Source organism: Diabrotica virgifera, chromosome 2, assembly GCF_917563875.1.
Source record: "Diabrotica virgifera virgifera chromosome 2, PGI_DIABVI_V3a".
In the NCBI taxonomy this organism is placed as follows: Eukaryota; Metazoa; Arthropoda; class Insecta; order Coleoptera; family Chrysomelidae; genus Diabrotica; species Diabrotica virgifera.
The window spans coordinates 128700514-128714000 of NC_065444.1; the positions used below are offsets into that span (position 1 = coordinate 128700514).

General features: G+C 31.1%; 1 protein-coding gene across 1 annotated transcript; it reads left to right on the forward strand.

Annotated features, from left to right (window-relative positions):
- Positions 1 to 997: 997 nt before the first annotated feature.
- On the forward strand, positions 998 to 12837 carry LOC114327332 (carboxypeptidase A1-like). Its single transcript, XM_028275921.2, has 2 exons — positions 998 to 1753; positions 12430 to 12837. Exons 1-2 carry the CDS (start codon positions 1036 to 1038, stop codon positions 12783 to 12785), a joined length of 1074 nt encoding a protein of 357 aa, XP_028131722.1. The 5' UTR covers positions 998 to 1035; the 3' UTR covers positions 12786 to 12837.
- The last annotated feature ends 650 nt before the right edge of the window (positions 12838 to 13487 follow it).

The following is a 13487-nucleotide window of genomic DNA, read 5'->3' on the forward strand; positions in this document are numbered from 1 at the left end:
GTTAAACATCGAAAAATGTCTTATCTGGGACATATTTATATTGAAGAAGCCGATATAAAATATTGCAACTGATCCTAAAAGGCAATATAGAGGGCCGTAGAGATGTAGGAAGAAAACAAGTTTCTTCGTTAAAAAACATTCGTGAATGGACTCAGATATCAAATGCAGGACAATTATTCCATATTGCAGAAGATCGAGAAGCCTTCGCAATGGTGATCGCCAATGTCAGATAATTCTGATATGGCACGTGAAGAAGAAGACTGGATTTGTATAATGTGAACCGGTCATAAGTGTAAGTGGACTAAGCTAGTTATAGTATTAAAAAATTACTGGGGACGAACCAAATAAAATATTCTTAAAAAAATTACGAAAAAGGAATACATCTGCTAAAAGTAGTTTCTAAGAATATATATGGTGAACAGATGCTAATGTCTGGCATACATCGTACAATCCATGTACTCGTTCTATATTGGACTATGGTTATAAGTGCATTATATGGGGCATCATCTAACACTAATCGCATAACTATCGATTGAATACGATACAAGGCCCTAACAATTTATATGGATTTAATGATGCCATCGCCTAACAAACCAGTCCTTGCAGTAATTAAAAAATATACGTGTTTCATTTCATGTGTTTACACTTCTCTTTTTTGTTCTTTTGATTGGACGGATGTTATATCGTAAGCACCAGTAGGGTCATTCTTCGAAAAATCCTTTGTTCTCTATGTTCCATTTTGGTGACAATGTCACCAAATTCATCAAAAATTTTAGTCCTTCGCGCAGATGAATGACAGCTAACAGCATCCTACGTTTGCCATGATTGGTTGCTATCGTCGCGCAATTGCCCTGATTGGTCATTATCGACGCGCATTCAAAATTTTGTCTCAGGAGTGAATTGCAAAATTGAATCCGTCAAAATTCGAGAGTGAATTAACCAATGAACTGTCAATACGAACAATTAACTGATTGTTTAGAAATATTATGACATAATATAAATTACTGTCTCATTTTTTTATTTACTAAAGTGAAAATGAAATTTACCAATAGAAAAGGTAAAAATAAAGCAAAAAATGAACGAAAAAGTAAAAAAGAGAAATTTGTTAAACAGAAAACGCCAAAAAAACTACGTACTAAACGACGGAAAGCTAATAAGAAAAGCAATCATAGTCTTAACAGGAAAGGAAGATACACCACCCTCAGCGAAAACAAAGAACACAAGTTTAATAGTTACGAAGAAATTGAAGAATTCTTAGTTAACTTATTGCAAATGAATTCGTCTAATCTTCAAATAATAGTAATTGGAGAATCACAGGAAGGAAAACCAATTTATTTAGTTTCAATAGCCAACACCGACGAGATTACTGAGGCTATATTCATTGAAGCAGGATCAAACGGGGAAGATTGTGTAGCTGTACAGTGCGCTCTTCATATAATAAAATATTTGGTAGAAACCGCAAGTACCTGTAATTATTTAAAAACTATGAGATATTATATCGTGCCTTGTTCAAATCCTGATGCTTTCGAAATAAATAAACTTGGACAAAAGCCATGCTTTAACTTATCGACCAATTTTCCATTGAGACTAGGAAATCTCAACATTGATAACATTGACCTACAGAAGTTTTTGGAGGCTGCTAGGAACTGGAAGGAAAGTTATCAGTTTAAATCTCCTGAACAGATGGCTTTGTTGAAAGCTCTAGCCACTTTTCAGTATTCCATTAAAATATTCATATCTTTGCAGGAAGAAGGTAAGTACCTACTAATAGTCCAAGAGGCAGCGCTGAAAAATTTCTCTGAATTCACTAAAGCTAGTTTTTTCACTGTTGTTTACTGTGATTGTGTAGAGAAACATATTGCGGTCGGTCAAACGAAACGAAAAACAGGTGGTACTGACAGCTTTTTTGCTTGTCAAAGTTGTACAGCTTGTCAAAGTTGCTTACCTGCGGAATTAAATCCATTTACTAAGGCTGAAAATCAGCACAAATTCTAAATTGAATATAAATAAAAGTTATTATAGTCGGTCAGCTGTATGACGGGACATAGCCGGTCGGTCGGCCCCAATGAATGTACAGGGTTATTCACTATATTTTGACACCCTTGTAAACTGCTTTATTTACAGAATTATAAAAACATGTAAAATACAAAAGTTATTCGATTTTTAAATCATGATTTTTTGACATATATATCGTACTAGTGACGTCATCTATCTGGGCGTGATGACGTAATCGACTATTTCTAAATAAGAATAGGGGTCGTGTGTTATCTCGTTTGAAAGGATATTCAATTCCCTATTCAGTAATATAAACATTAGCATTAACATGATTGTTTATACAGGGTGTCCAAAAATTTTTTTTTAAGTTATATTTCTTTAGGCACGAGGGTGAATTTTTACATTCCCTGGCGCATGCGCACACCGACAGTATGGTATTAGTCGTTCAAACGTTATACGGGATCCGATTGGGTGTTAAAATCATCTGTCAATAATTGTTCAATATGGAGATTATGGATACAAAATTTGTGTATATTAGTTTTTATTGTTGTGATGGCAGAGAAAAAAGCAAGTTTATAATTATTGTAGTGACTTTTTAAATAGTTTTTAAAAGCGACAGGTACGTAATAATTGTAAATGTTTCAATAGCCTAATAAAAAATTACATAGATACCTACCTATTTGAAAAATTTTAAATGAACCTAATACCAAAATAGTGTGTAATGCTTTGATTTACATAATTTGATTATCATAAAAATTTCTACCAATATTCACCTAATATATTGTTATTCCACAAAATATTCCTTTAATTCCACAAAAATCAAACTAATTTGATTAAATTCATATAAATAATAAACAACTGTCAAAAGTTTATGGTGTAAACGGTCATTTGGTATATATTTCCACATGACAGATACGCGATGCTGGTGCAATGGGAAAACACTTTGATTATCGATCGGCGGGATCGACAGGTAGTGGGTTCGAATCCCAATGCAAGTTACTGTTTTTTTTTTAATTTTTTTGAAACATTTTATGATTGTAAGTATATTATTATATAATTTTTTTCAGAAAATACGTATTTAGTTAAAATTTTTGGCAACAATTATTGTTCAGAAATCATTTCTTTGTGGCATTTTTCAATGTGTTTGTGTGTGTTTTATTCTTTTATTTTTTTTTTTCACTTTGATATTGTTTTAATAAAAATTTTGTAAAGTAGTAAGTATTAACATTAGTTTAATATTTAAATTAAATATAAATAAACTGTTGAAAGTATATTGATTTGGTTGAAATCATATAATAGAAGTATAACTTCTTACGTGCGTACAAAGTACACACATTTTTTTTTAATTAAATTCATTGTTTAATTAATAATTCAAAAAATTTTTTGGACACCCTGTATAAATAATGATCTTAATGTTGTTATTACTGCATAGAGAGTTGAATAACCTTTCAAATGAGCTAGCACACGACCCCTATTCTCATTAAAAAAAATAGTCGATTACGTCATCACGCCCAGATGGATGACGTCACTAGTACGATATATTTGTCAAAAAATCATAATTAAAAATCGATTAACTTTTCTATTTTACATTTTTTTTTCTAATTCTGTAAATAAAGCAGTTTACAAGGGGTCAAAATATAGTGAATAACCATGTACATTCATTGGGGCCGACCGACCGGCTCTGTCCCGTCATACAGCTGACCGACTATAATAACTTTTATTTATATTCAATTTAGAATGTGTGTACTGATTTTCAGACTTAGTAAATTGATTTAATTACCTATGCAGGTAAGCAACTTTGACAAGCTGTCAGTACCACCTGTTCTACGTTTCGCTTGACCAACCGCAGTATGTTTCTCTACACAATCACGGTAATCAACTGTGAAAAAACTAACTTTAGTATGTCTTTGTTCTGCTTTATTTGTTTGTTTATATTATCTCTTTACACTCTGCACAGTCTCTAGGTTTTTTATCTGTATTGACGATTTATGTAATTTTAGTAAATTGTATTAAATACAAATTTTGTTATTGTTTTGTTTTTCTGACTGATTATAAGCTTTCTCTATAATATAAAATTGTAAAATTCTCAGTAGTAATAACCCAAGGACATTGATAATTGTTCGAAAAAATTTTATAACAGATTTCGAAAGCTTGTTGCTTGGAAACAGACCGACGTCGTAGGCGGAGGTCTGTTGCCTGTAAGCAACAAGCTTGAGAAAGTTGTTAAAAAATTTTTGAGCATTTATCAATGTTCGAGGGTTATTCGGATAGAAAATTTTTTGCTGGTTATGAAAAAAAAAATACAGAGCAGAAACAATTTATTTAAATGTGCAATTAACAATTCTTCCACCGTCCGATTTCCATCTAATTCATATTTTCTATCATTGCAAAAGTCCATAAACGCTTTCCATACAAATTTTTTACTGTAAACAGTATTCTTTGGTATATTTGATTCGATAATTTCATTAATATTCTCATCAGTATTACAACCAAATCGTGACATTTTGAAATATTGAATATTTGAAATGTCAAAATCGAAATGAAACGAAATGTAGGTATCCATAGCTACATGATTGAGTGAAAACAGCCCATGGGATCTGTTTTCAGTATAATGTTGGTTTTATTGATTGTATTCAATCAGATGACCACAAATTAATTGATTTCATTGGATTTCTAATTGAGCAAAAAATTTTCAACGACAATAAAGCATATTTCTATACTCCTTAACACATATTTTTGTGCTGTATTTAAACGCCTTACGAGGATTGTTTGAAAATAACGTATAGTAGAGTAAGTTTGAAAGATTCATTTTTACCATTTTGTAGAATTAGATTAAATATCACAATACACATATAATACCAAGAGGAAGTACTTTTGATTTCACTGGCCGAAGAAAATTAAAGCAGAGTTGGATGTAAGTGTGTCGCAGTTGACGTTAAAACTACTACTTCCCCGGGTGATTGAAAGGATCCGTTATCATTCAGTAGATCCAATTGTGGCTTAATCCCATAATATAACAGAATATTTAATATTATTTGGAACCATATGGAAAACTTTTTATTATCAATTTTACGAAAAAAAAGTTATTCTTCATAAAAATCTCTGCTCTAAATCGTAAGATGCCACCATCAGATATCAAATTTTATCAATATGGTTGTTTGTATGTTGTATCGATCAAAAAATTGTTTGGTATTAAAAACTATGTTTTAATATGCAATTGCATCATTCTACTTAAAAAAATGATTTTTTGAAAATTTTTCTCAAATTACTGATACCCAACATCATTCTTATTTTTATTACAAATACGATAACTTTTTTATTACTAATTTTACAATAAAAGTTATTCTTAATAAAAAACTCTGCATGGTCTAAAATCTAAATAATGCAACTATCAGATATGAAATTTTATAAATTTTATACGAGTCATGTCAAAAAATATGAATTTGGCTCAAGAGTAAAGTATCATTATACAGGGTGTAACAAAAATACAGGTCATAAATTAAACCATATATTTTGGGACCAAAAATAGTTCGAATGAACCTAACTTACCTTAGTACAAATATGCACACAAAAAAAGTTACAGCCCTTTGAAGTTATATATATATATATATATATATATATATATATATATATATATATGTATTTATATATATATATATATATATATATATATATATATATATATATATATATATATATATATATACATATAATCCTAAACCCATTTACCCTAAGGTGTCGGGTGTAATGTCTTTAGTTAGTTGCATGCACAATTTTTCTCCATTGCTTCTTATTCTTTGCTTGTTCTTTGCTGATTCCTCGTGTTTCTAGGATTGAGGTTACATTATCATCCCATGTCTTCATTGGCCTGCCCCTTGGTCTCTTGGTTTGTCTTCTGGCTTCCCATACTTTTTTTAACTGGTCTTTCTTGATTCATTCTAACCATGTGTCCATACCATCTCAATTGGGCCTCTTCAATTTTTTTTATAATTGGTTGGACCTTAAGATGTTTTCTGACTGCCTCATTTCTAATCCTGTCTAACCTGGTTATACCCATTATTCTTCTAAGAAATTTCATTTCTATGCTTTGTATTTTCGATTTTGACTTATCAGTAAGCGTCCAACTTTCACTACCAAAAATTAAAATCGGCACAAACACCGTCTTGTATATAGACACTTTGGCTTTTTGGGATACTTCTTTTTTTGACAGAAACGTACTTTTGATTGCGTGGTACATCCGAGCAGCACTTTCTCTTCTGGAACTTATTTCAGTTTCTTCAGTTCCTCTGCTCTCTATTTGTACTCCCAAGTATTTGTAAGTATCGACCTGTTCAAGTGTATTTCCGTTAATTTTTATCTTCGTTTGTTTTCTACTTTTTCCACATACCATTACTTTCGTCTTCTCATTATTGATTCTCAGATTTCGTTTAATTAGTGCAGCGTTCCCTACTTGTAAATTTCGATTGAGTGCTTCTTCATTTTTCCCAAATATCACTAGATCGTCTGCGTATGCACACTCTGAGATCCACACTGCTTCTAAATTTCTATGTCCGGTATATAACTTTACTGTTTCTGCTCTAGTTTATTTAATTATGTCATCCAAGACAATGTTAAACAGTATGGGGCCTAGGACTCCTCCTTGACGTAGACCTTCATTTACTATGAACTCTTCGGATTCCATATTATCGGTTCTGATTCTGTTCCTTGTATGTCTATATATATACTCATAATGGCTTGCCTGAGTTTGATTTTCACACCTTTCTTTTTTAAACATATGTCAATCACCTTCCTTGGAGTACTATCAAATGCATTTTCTAAGTCTATAAAGGCTTGGTATAACTCGGTGCTTGAGTTCCGTGCATTTTGTTTTAATTTCTTGATAATAAAAATGTGATCTTGGATGCTTCTGCCTTTTCTAAATCCACTCTGTGATTGTTCCATTTTAGAATCAACTTCTTGTAAAAGACGTTTTTCTAGTATTCTCTCATATACTTTGGATGGGATGCTCAGTAGTGTTATTCCTCTGTAGTTGCTACATTCGCGTCTGTCACCTTTTTTGAAAATGGGTAGAATAACTCCCACTTCCCAATCTTTTGGTATTTGGCTCTCACTCCATGCCCTATTACACACTTTTGTTAGCAGTTCAATGCCCTTGTCGCCCATGTTTTTAAGCATTTCCGCTGTGATTTTATCAAATCCAGCCGCTTTACCTTTCTTAAGCTTTTGTATGATTTCCTTTATTTCCGCTATAGTTATTTCGTCTTGAATTTGGTCTTCCTGCTCTACCTCTTCTGGTTTTTCTGTGATAATGTCTACATCGTTTTGGATATTCAGTAGATCCTCGAAATATTGCTTCCATCTCTCTAGGATGTGGTCATTGTCATGAAGTAAGTGTCCTTTGTCCCTTATTTGCTTTGATGTTTGTGGAGCCTTTTCAATTCTTAAATTCTTCAGGGTTTTAAAGAATAACTTTTCGTTAGAGTGATAGTCTTCTTCCATCTTGTTTGAAGCCCTTTGAAGTTACAAAATGAAAATCGATTTTTTAGAATATATCGAAAACTATTAGAGATTTTTTGTTGAAAATGGACATGTGGCATTCTTATGGCAAGAACACTCTAAAGAAAAATTATAGTGAAATTTGTGCACCCCATAAAAATTTTATGGGGGTTTTGTTCCCTTTAACCCCCCAAACTTTTGTGTCCGTTTCAAATAAATTATTATTCTGGTGCCATTCGTTACACTAAATATTTTTAAAACTTTTTTGCCTCTTAGTATTTTTTCGATAAGGCAGTTTTTATCGAGTTGCGGCTTCTTTTTTAATATGTTTACATAAAAATTTTATGAGGGTTTTGTTCCTTTAAACCCCCCAAATATTTGTGTACGTTTCAATTAAACTATTACTGCGGTACCATTAGTTAAACATAGTGTTTTTAAAACTTTTTTACCTCTTTGTATTTTTTTGATAAAGCATCTTTTATCGAGATGTGGCTTCTTTTTTAATATGGTTCAAAATATACCTAAAAATGTAAATCATAAATAAATTTTCATATTATTACCAAGTCTCCATAATCGTACTTTACCATATTATACAAATATGTGGTGGATTTGACAAATATTCAAATATCTCGATAAAAACTGACTTTTGGAAAAAGTAATAAGAAACAAAAAAGTTTTTAAAAACTTGTGTTTAACTAATGGCGCTACAATAATAATTAAATTGAAACGTGCACAAAAGTTTGGGGGGATTTAAAGGAACCAAACCCCCATAAAATTTTTATGGGGTGTCCACATTTCATTATAATTTTTCTTAAAATACTACTGCCATAATAATACCACATGTCCATTTTTAATAAAAAATCTCTAATAATTTTCGATATATTGAAAAAAATCGATTTTCATTTTGTAACTTCAAAGGGCTGTAACTTTTTTTCCGTGCACATTTGTACTAAGGTAAGTTAGGTTCAATGGAACTATTTTTGGTCCCAGAATACGCGATTAAATTTATGACCTGTATTTTTGTACACCCTGTATATATTACACAATATTTGAATTAGAAGGATGTAATTGCATCTTGAAACACAGTTTATAATTATTATGAACAACTTTTTAGGAATAGTTATTCCTCTTTGTCCCATCGAAGGCAATGAGCATGATTTAGGTTAGTATGGTAAATTATCGAAATATATGTTTCTCTGTTGTCAACATACAGGTGCTTTAGTAGTTGTATTAGATATTCACAGTTGTCTATTTCTTTTTGTATACGGAACACTTTATGCCGAAAGCTTTCGAGTAGTCGACGAAATACAAATAATTTTCTTGATTAAATTCTCTAAATTTTTCTATAATTTGTCTCAGAATCTATTCTTATGTTCCTCTTTCAGGGACAAATACACATTGTTCTTGGTGATCTGTAGGGAGCGGATTTATATGCGATTAATTTTGATGAAATATGCGCATATATATGCAGTAAAAAACTACGAAATATGCGCAAAATATGCACAAAAATTCAAAAAATGCGCATATCGAGAAACCAAAAATTTTCTGTTCTATTCTATTCTAGGGGGTTCTTTTAAAGGACGGGGCGGCAATTTTATTTATTATCTGTCAAATAAAATCATTATTTTTTATATAGGCAATTTATTCACATTTTTTACAAAAACTGATAATTATCAATAGTTACCTATTTAAAATAAAACAACAATATCACTATTATATCTTCGATTATAATTTACTACAATGTGTTTTTCCAAATTTTCTTTGATCAGATAAAATATTTTTTGTAACTAGAAAAACTCCTTTCAACATCAACAGAAGTAATTGGGCCTATTTAAAATAATTTGTTAAAGCCGAAAATTCTGCACCAAAATCAATTTCAAAATTTCCATTAAATATTTCGCATATTATGTCCTCCAAAATTTTAAAGCCGTTTAAAGACGGAATCTGATCTAAAGCACTAATATTTCAATTTCCATTAGAAAATAGTAAAACTATGATGAAAAGGTTGCCAATGCGAGTCCATTATACCACTGGATAAGGAAATGAGTCTATACTCGCAATCTTATAGTTTGTATGTTTATTAGTTGTTACAATCAAGGGGCGACCGGTTTCGAAGCTTACATTTTATGCTTCATCATCAGGCCCAGTACAAATAGTCTTCACGTGTACAAACTACTCGCTAAAATTAACAAAAAAGGCGAAATGTACCCTGGTTCCAAAAAAAACTGATACGACTCTTGACGCGCATTTTGTAGAAAATTGAGCAGTGTATTTTGAAGGATAAATACTTAATATTTATATACTGTCAATGTCACTGCCAAATCTTAAAATTTGTCAGATAGCTTATTCTGTTCCACGGTTATTAGACTTTATTATTAACCTTTATTATTAATACTTTCTCCGCAACTGAGGGTATCTTATCAACTGTATTGTTTTTAAACAATAGATGATAAAATAAAAATATTGACAGTTCAAAAATGTGAACATTATTGCATTGTGTGTGGCCTAAGTTTGGGCTGAAAACTGAAATGTATTACATTTTTACAAAATTTTGGAATATGTTTAATTACGTAGACCAATTTTAACAGTTGTTTTCAATACAGATTTGAATCATCTACAAATAGTTTCTAATGTCTTTTGATGTCAAATAATTAGGGAAGCTGGAATTCAACAGTTTAGAATTTTACATTGAGTTAATGCAAAATTGTGACGCATGTCAAAATTCTCAATGTATTTTAATTGTATTCATTTTTTTTCGAATCCTGAGAAGGCTAATAAATATTTTTGAAAAATTTAAACTCAGAATGAAAGACTACATTATTACCGAGGGCCGAAAGTCCCTGAAAACTTCTATAATATTTATTTTAATAAGTTACAGGGCTGAAAATAAAAAAAGTGTGATATTTAATTTCAAATATTTCATTCAATAGAAACTGCTTGTTTATTCTAAGGGGCTTTCCGCCCTCGGTAATAATGTAATCTGTCATCCTGCGTTTAAATTTTTCTAAAATACTTATTAGTTTTTTCATGAATCAGTTGTTTGTTGTTTGTTTATTTTATTATTTGTCTGTCATAATAAATATAATGTCAGATCAATCAAATACACTGCTCAACATGATGAAATCTTACTAAGAGTCGTATCAGTTTTTTTAGGAACCGGCTGTACATATATATAAAAATATAAAAAACAACTATGTCTAGGTTGTGATCAAAAACACACCATAAAGCAAACCAACTGTGGAGTATTGAACTCAGTGTTCCATAAAGTGTATATTGTGACTTTTTATATTGGGAGTGACCAGTCTGATGTAAATTGCTTGGTATATAAATTTTAATATATACTACCCTCAATCCTCAATTGCTTAAGGGTTGAGGGAGTGTAGACAAAAGTGTATAAATGATCAAAATACACATAAAGTTTTTCTTTTTTGCAATAGGTATGTACTTACATATCAGTACTTGGAACTGTTCTACAGCCAAGGATAATTTTTTCGGAAAAAAATTATACATTTGCAACTTAAGATCCAAAAAATATAGCTTATCTGCTTTTTGATGGGGCTGGTGACTTCCGAAAAAATTATCCTTGGCTGTAGAACAGTTCCAAGTAATGATATGTAAGTACATACCTATTGCAAAAAAGAAAAACTTTATGTGTATTTTGATCATTTATACACTTTTGTCTACACTCCCTCAACCCTCAAGCAATTGAGGATTGAGGGTAGTATATATTAAAATTTATATACCAAGCAATTTACATCAGACTGGTCACTCCCAATATAAAAAGTCACAATATACACTTTATGGAACACTGAGTTCAATACTCCACAGTTGGTTTGCTTTATGGTGTGTTTTTGATCACAACCTAGACATAGTTGTTTTTTATATTTTTATATATATGTACATTTCGCCTTTTTTGTTAATTTTAGCGAGTAGTTTGTACACGTGAAGACTATTTGTACTGGGCCTGATGATGAAGCATAAAATGTAAGCTTCCAAACCGGTCGCCCCTTGATTGTAACAACTAATAACAAACTATAAGATTGCGAGTATAGACTCATTTCCTTATCCAGTAGTAAAACTATGGTTAAAGCTGTAAATTCTCTTAACAATAGGAGATTTTAAAGAGGCACCAGAATTATAGCTATTAAATTGGGATACAAATTGTACTAAATATAATAAAATTAAATAAAATTCGGATTTCCTGGTAAACCATCATCATTTTGACATCCTACAATCATTTTATATCGGCGCACTATAAGCACTATAAGTACTTTGTGTAAATATCGGGTATTTTTTAAGAAAAAATTAAAAGGCAGTGAATGAGGCGTCTCTCTTCAGGTAGTTCTCAAATTAATAGACAGGACAGCCGGTGCGCGGAAATATTTTGTGTCGAATTAAAAAATATTTTTTTTTACTTAAATGTTTTCAAATATGCACAAAATATGCATGTTTCTTTAAAAATATGCAAAATTTAATAAAGTTCTCAAATATGCGAAATAAGCATGCAATATGCATTTAGCATAAAATCCGCTCCCTAGTGATCTGTTTTAAAAGTAGGTATTAATTTTAATCTCTCGTTAATTGTAGTCAGAAGAACGTTACTTGTTGAGATTAGTTGGTGAACTTTTCTTGTAGATAGGTATGGAAGTGAGTTTACATTTACACCAATCAACTGGCCATTTTCCTCTGAACTTTTTATAATGGCAAACATTTCTCTAAATAGCCAAATCACTAGCCAAAAACCAGTAAGGAATAATAATTATTAGAATCAACCATTAGCATATTTGCATTTTCTTTGAGCTTTGTATATTATTTTGTTTATTAATTTGCATTAAAATCGTATATAAACGAAGACAAAATAAACGAAAAAACTACTTCAAAGAAATGTAGTTTATGCACTAAAATTTCAGTAAGTAATAGTTTTTTTTTTATTTCAAGGTTTTAAAATAACGTACCCTTATGGAACATGCAAAGAGCCTATTCCGGAAGTTGAAGATATTCGAAGAATCGCTCTTCTTTCAAGATCAGCCAACACTTTGTGCTTTCAAGTCGGTTCAATTTACCAACTATTTGGATTAAGGTTTGGAACTGTTATCGATTTTATAACCATGTTCTTTAATTCCATAAAATTTTGCTACATCTTTCATATAAATAGCAAAAATTGCTCTTGTAATACACAAGAAATTTCCGAACGAGCAATGGAACTCTTACAATGTTTAGCATTGATGGGACAAGAAGTTTCTGAATTATGTAAGAAGCAATCTTCCGATGATAACATTGTTGAGTTCATATAATAAAAACAAAAAATGTATAAAGGTATTGCCTAATATATTTATTTAAAATTTACTCATAATTAATACATAATATTGTCCTGTCGCTAAGGGGGGGGGGTACAACGGCCTCCTTTATTCAGATGAACTTACCTAATGGTAGGCGAGCAAAGTATGCTAAATGTGCAGTCACTCGAGCGCTTTGGGGACCTATTGGGTTGTGATTATTAGGTCCTAAAACCTAAAAAAGTTAAGTAAAATTTTTCATTTTAGTGGGGACTTCCCATTTTTTAATTTAATTTTCCATTTCCAACAATCGTTTTTTCCGAATATAGCGCCACCTATACATAATTCGAAAAAATGTTTCGAATAAAAGTTTCTTATTTTTATGCAGAGAATCCAAATCTGCAATAAAAAATGGGGGCTCCCATTTAAAATTTTAAAGTAATCCCCCACCCCACCTCAGTGGGGGATCGCATTTGGTACCATTCGATAATTTTTTTAAAAATATTGAATAAGTGTATTTTGTAGTTTTTCGATCTGATGTTTATTTTGCGAAATATCGCGGGATTTGTATTTAAAATTTTAAATTTACCCCCCACCCCTCTCTGTGAGGGGTCACGTTTGGTATCTTTCGATAGATTTTTGAAAAATATTGAACATGTAGTTTTTAGTTTTTCGATCTGACGTTCATTTCGTGAAATATTCGCTCTTTTTTGTGAAACT